Source organism: Petaurus breviceps, unplaced genomic scaffold, assembly GCF_028583685.1.
Source record: "Petaurus breviceps papuanus isolate PSGF00001 unplaced genomic scaffold, PetGlider_PUasm1.0 174, whole genome shotgun sequence".
Lineage (NCBI taxonomy): Eukaryota > Metazoa > Chordata > Mammalia > Diprotodontia > Petauridae > Petaurus > Petaurus breviceps.
Window position 1 is genome coordinate 63,133,521 of NW_027185761.1, and position 5,522 is coordinate 63,139,042.

Sequence of the window (5,522 nt, forward strand, 5' to 3'; positions counted from 1 at the left end):
GGGGAGGCAGAGAAGGCGGGACTCAGATTTAAAAACAAACGTTAGAACCGCCTTTCACGAGCGCCCAGGGAGAGCAGCTTAAACAGCAGAGGACAAGGCGGCTGGACGCTGGGCCGCGGGCCCACAAGGCCCCGCTCTGGGGGCCCCACGCCACAGAGGGAGGCCAGACCTCCAGCAAGGCCCGCTGCGTCACCACCGAGCCTCGTTTGCTGCCCCCCCCCCCCCCCCCGGGGGATGTATGGGGGGGGGGGGGTTTTCCCGGCCCAAAGCCCCGCCGGAGGGGGGGGGGATTCCTGGGCGAGGCCTGGCGGCGGCCCCGCAGAACAGGCACTTAGGGCCGGGCAGCTGCCCCTCTCTGCCGGTCACAGATGAAGGGGGAAACCAAGGCACTGCCCCCACGTTCCTCCTGGAAGACGCTTAGAGATCCAGTTATTTCGGGGCGCTGGGGGGAGGGGACCCTTCGCGTCCAGCAGCGACCACGTGCAAGTAAACGCCAAGCGCCCAAGTTTTCGCGGAAGTAGGAGTGCGCCTGCGCACTAAAGTTTCCATGCGGAACGTTTCTTTTCCTCTCCTCCCCCGAGCCCCCTCCCCCACCGCCCCGTTTACCAGTTCTCGATCATCTCCTTGATGGCGTTGGCAGGACGCTGGATGACCTCGCCCGCGGCGATACGGTTCACGACCTTTTCATCCAGACGCCTAATGACACCCGCCACCAGGGCCATGACGACAGCGACCAAAACTTGGCCCGCAACAGCGACTCAACGATGCCCCTCTTGTCCAATCACAGCAGTCGGAGCTTGGGAGCTAGGCAGACTTAAGTAAATACAGTCCCCTGTCAGCCAATCACCGTCGTCCCAGCTTCTGGTACTAGGGTGAGTTAAGCCAAAAAAAAAAAAAAAAGGCCCCTCGCAACCAATCCTTGACTCCTCCTTCAGGAAACCAGGCAGATCTTTGCTAAAGTACTTCTCTCAGCCAATCACTTCAGCTTCACTTCTCCTCCCACCGCCCCATGCAAATACTCGCCACTTTCAACCAATCCCCTCCGCCTAGTTTGGGGGTGCCAGGCAGATCCGTAAGAATAAACGACTGTCCCAGCCAATCACCTCCTCAGCTTTGGTCACATTCCACCTTCCGGTTTTCCTCATCCTCCGCTGTAGTCTGAAGGGACTTTCCTCTGCAGTGTGGCAACAGCGCTTGGATTGGACCTCTCAGATGCCTATCGCTATTGGCAACGGTCTCCTGATCGCCCCCAAATGCAGAGAAGATCAAGAGACCGCCTCAATTTTCTTCCCATTGGCTGAGCTGCGGAGCAGGTGCCCCGCAAGCGCCATCCCATTGGTCCGGCCCTCTTTTCTAAAGTTAAAGAAATCACCACGCCAGCGCAGCCAATCAGAAGCGGGCGGCGGGGCTTCTAGTAGTCTTTTTCTCCCCTGCACCTGCCGGGTTTTCCTCAGTTCGACGGCGGACTCGGACGAAACTAGTTTTCCTCTCCTCTCCTCTCTCGTCTCCTCTCCTCTCCTCTCCCCTCCCTTGCTCTCCTGTTCTCTCTCCTCTCCTCTCTCTTGTCTCCGCGCTCTTTTTCACTCTTCCCGCTTGAACTCTGCGGCACTTAGCAGCGATGGCTTTCTCCAAGATGTGGGCGACTCCCAAGAGACGGCGAGCCGAGCCCGAGGAGCAGCATGTGTTCCGGTCTGAGTGGACCCAGCGTTACCTGGTGGTGGAGCGGGACGACGGAGAAGGAGCCGAGTGCCTGGTCTGCCGCCGCCCCATCGTGGCCACCCGCGAGCGCGACGTGAGGCGCCACTACGAAGCCGAGCACGAGCACTACGAGGTATATTCGGCGGGCGGGGAACGCGCGGCGCTGGTGGAGAGACTGCGGCGCGGCGACGCGATGTCGGCCGTGGCGATGACCCGCGAGGAGAGGGCGGCGCGCGCTGGGCTCGGGGTCGCGCACCTGCTGGCGCTGCACGGCCGCCACTGGGCCGAAGCCAGGCTGGTCCGCCGCTGTCTGGAGTCCGTGCTGCGGGAGACGCTGCCCGACCACTGCCGCGTGCTGGATGAGGTGGACCTGTCCCCCGAGAGCATGGCGAAGAAGACCCTCGGCCTGGCTCGCAACCTGCAGGGGCAGCTGATGGCGCGCGGACCCACCTTCCAGGCCTATTCGCTGGCGTTCGATGACCAGGGGTTCGTGGGCACCGAAGGCCGCCTGATGGTGTTCGTGCGTGGGGTGGACCAGGACTACGATGTGGACGAGGAGCTGCTGACCGTGGTGAACCTGCACGGGGGGCCGCACGTCGGGCATGTCGAGCAAGTCCTCAACGAGGCCCTGGCGCGCTCCGGCTTGGCCTGGGACAAGCTGGTGGGCGTGGCTTCCACGGGCTCCAGCTGGATCAGCGACCCCCATGGAGGCTTGGTGCAGGTACTGCAGGATCGCGCCTCCGAGGCGCGCGGGGCGGTGGGGGGGCACACCCCTCTGCCGCATTGCGCCGGCCTGCTGCACATGCAGCTGATGGGCTCCCGCGAGCTCGATGTGGGCGGGGTGGTGGACGTGGTGGCCGGCTGGCTGGCGCTGCTGCGCACGCGCGGGACCCGCAGCATCGGCCTGAAGATGCTGATAGAGGACGCGGAGCAGAGCCACGGCGGCGACGTGAACCTGCTGTGCCTAGGCAGCTGGCTGCGCCGCACCAAGGCGCTCAAGCGCGTCTTCCACCTGCGCCGAGATCTGGAGGTTTTCCTGACCGAGTCAGGCAAGCCCCGCAGCAGCGACATGCGCGACCTCCTGCAGGACCCCGACTGGCTCTGCGACCTGAGCTTCCTGGTGGACATGCAGACGCACCTGGCGGAAGTGGCCAACGAGCTGCGCCTGCCCGGCACCTTCGCCTTCACCATCATGGATCACATCTGCGCCTTCTCCGACAAGCTGCAGATGCTGCGCACCCACCTCAGCGAAGGCGACCTCACCTTCTTCCCGTCCAGCCGCGAGCTGTGCGAGCAGCTGGACGAGCAGGGCCACACTGGCCGCGAGGTGCTGGCCTCCCACCGCTACCAGGAGGCGCTGGCCCGGCTGCACGGCAAGCTGCAGAGGAACTTCGAGGACCTGTGCGCCGTCAAGCGCGACCTGGACATGTTCGCGGACCCCTTCAGCTTCCCCGTGGAGAACGCCCCGCAGCACATCCAGGAGGAGCTGATCCGCATGAAGTCCAGCTCCACCCTGCTCAGTGAGTACCGCGAGGAGACCCTGGGCAGCTTCTACGCGGGGCTGCCCCCTGGCTGCTACACCGAGCTGCAGGCCGTCACCTACCGCGCCGCCTCGCTCTTCGACAGCAGCTGCCTGTCCGACAAGGCGTACAGCTACCTCCTGCAGCACCAGGCGCGCCTCACCCACCTCACCTCCGAGGAGCACCTGCACGCCCTGCTGCGCATCGCCACCAGCAACTTCGAGCCGCGCCTGGACGACCTGGTGCGCTACCGGAGCCGCTCCCTGGCCTGAGCGCCGGCCCGAGGTGACCCAAAGGTGACCCAGAGTCACCAGGCGCTGGCCTCCCGGGTGTCGGGACTGCTCCAGACACCCGCTTCATTTCTGCAGAGAGGGAACAGACTTTTTTTTTTTTTCCTGTGGCAAAATGTGAAGCTAATCTATGTTTTTCTCTTCTGTTTAGTTTTCACTGTAACCGTAAAAAAAAAAAAAAAAGTAATAGTGGTAGTTGTGACAATTTAACTGTTTAATTAGAAAGTAATTTTCACTGTGCTGAAACTTAACCCTCTCAAGCATTTGGTTTAAAATTTGTGATATTGGTCTTTTAAAAGTGTGTTTAAACTTTTGCCAAAACTTAGTATTACCTTAGCAAAAACCGTACAAGGAAGAATTAATATATTGGGGGTTTTATTTGAATATAAAATGTCTTTGGGTTTTTTTTTTCTTATTTCGTGAGATTGTGAGGTGAAAAATCACCAGATTTTTTTTTTTTCCAGTGGAGTCAGGGCTGTCCTTACTTATGTACATTAAGATGAAGTGTTGTGGGTTGAGAATCCAAGACTTGTATCTGAGGAGGGTTACAAATGCTGGTATAGAATGAGCTTCAAATCTTGTCAAGTTTGATATTGCTGGTTGCCAATCACCGATTGCATTTACCTGGTGTGTACAGAAGGGTCTTAATTTTTCATAATGAGGACGAAGAAGAGCCCTTTTGTTATTTTCGTGTAGTTAATTTTTAGGTCACTTTTCCTGTTGGTCTCTTAGAGGCCAATGGAAAACGTGAACACTGCAACTTAGCCAGAGATTTTAAACTCAGAGACTGGACTCCTAGAAAGTCCTTTCTCTTCCCTTTTAGAAAAAAGGCACATAAAGTGAGGTGACTGTTCCCTCACTTGTCATCCTGTATATAGTTCATGGAAGAATAGGCACCTCCGAGTAAGGAATTCTCATTTGGAAAGTGCGTAGGAGGTTCACAGCTGGAAACATTTTTTCATTCATAAATCCAAGGCATTTTCGCATATGCTGTGTTCATTTGAGGTAGTAGTGTTTGAATAAAAATAGCTTCATCTCACACAGCTTTTTTTTACTTTGAAACGTAAGTCAGCCTCGCCACATACTCTCAAAGTATTATTTTTTACAAAAAAAGTGTTTAAAAAATGTTCGTGATATTATAAGTAATTGTGAAAAACTCGGAGTCAATCTAAATGTCTAATTTGGGGGGATGGTTTAAGCTTTAGCTAATGAATGTCAATGGACTGTTCTGATGTAGCTAAGAAGGAGGAGAATGAAGAACACAGAGACATCTGGGAAGACTGCATTGGAAATGGAACCAGAGGAATGGAAGACGCTCCTGCTGCCATGGAAGAGGGAAAGGGAATGAGAATAAGTGGACTGACAAAATCTTTGTGGACTCCAGTGACTGAAAAATTGTTGTAATACTGTATGTGTTGAAATTAAATGTAATAACTAAGCAAGTTTGGTTGTATTGATGTTCAGTGTTATTAATAAAAGCATTAAAAGTTTTCTGGTCTCTTTATTTATGCGGCACCGTTGGGACTTGAGGGTGATCCTGGGGTCTTAAAGGGCTTACTAATAAAGCCCAGACACTTTAAATGTCCTCCCATATTAACATGCATACATTGTGGCCTCTGCATAGCTCCCTTTAGAGGAGCTGGACAGCAGGGGGCTTATTTATCCCCCTCAGTTTTGGATCTGCATTTGGGGGGATGTACAGGCTGGTCCTCAAAATATCAACCTGCAAAATAATAAAACCACTTAGGTCCTCAAGAACCCCAACCATCCAAAATGGGGGGGGGGTGTGGGTGTGGAGAGGCTTGAGAATCCAAGGGTGATTTCACAAAGTTCAGGCAGCCCAAGCCAAACTATTTTAGATCAAAGATATTTTGTGGGATACTCTTAAAAGACACACTTTTAAATCAACCTAATTGGTTTTTAAAATTCACATTTTAGAATTAGGCAATATGGTCACATAAGAAAGCACTTCACAAAGTGGCCTTCATACCCCAACCAACAGATAAGATTCTAT

The 5,522-nt window shown here is 54.9% G+C and overlaps 2 protein-coding genes across 2 annotated transcripts in view; one reads left to right on the plus strand and one right to left on the minus strand.

The window, feature by feature from the left end:
• Positions 1–1,023, minus strand: part of MLH1 (mutL homolog 1) — a 44,444-nt gene extending 43,421 nt beyond the window's left edge. Inside the window, exon 1 of the mRNA XM_069084317.1 lies at positions 607–1,023. Within this exon, the coding sequence (XP_068940418.1) occupies positions 607–722 (116 nt within the window). The 5' untranslated portion in view covers positions 723–1,023. The remainder of the gene's footprint in view (positions 1–606) is intronic.
• Positions 1,024–1,618: 595 nt separating this feature from the next.
• EPM2AIP1 (EPM2A interacting protein 1) lies at positions 1,619–3,490 on the plus strand. Its single transcript, XM_069084571.1, has one exon. It carries the CDS (start codon positions 1,619–1,621, stop codon positions 3,488–3,490), a length of 1,872 nt encoding a protein of 623 aa, XP_068940672.1.
• The last annotated feature ends 2,032 nt before the right edge of the window (positions 3,491–5,522 follow it).

What these genes read in the sequence shown, in the direction of transcription:
- EPM2AIP1 (XM_069084571.1), top strand. Translation starts at nt 1,619, where the DNA reads ATGGCTTTCTCCAAGATGTGGGCGACTCCCAAGAGACGGCGAGCCGAG.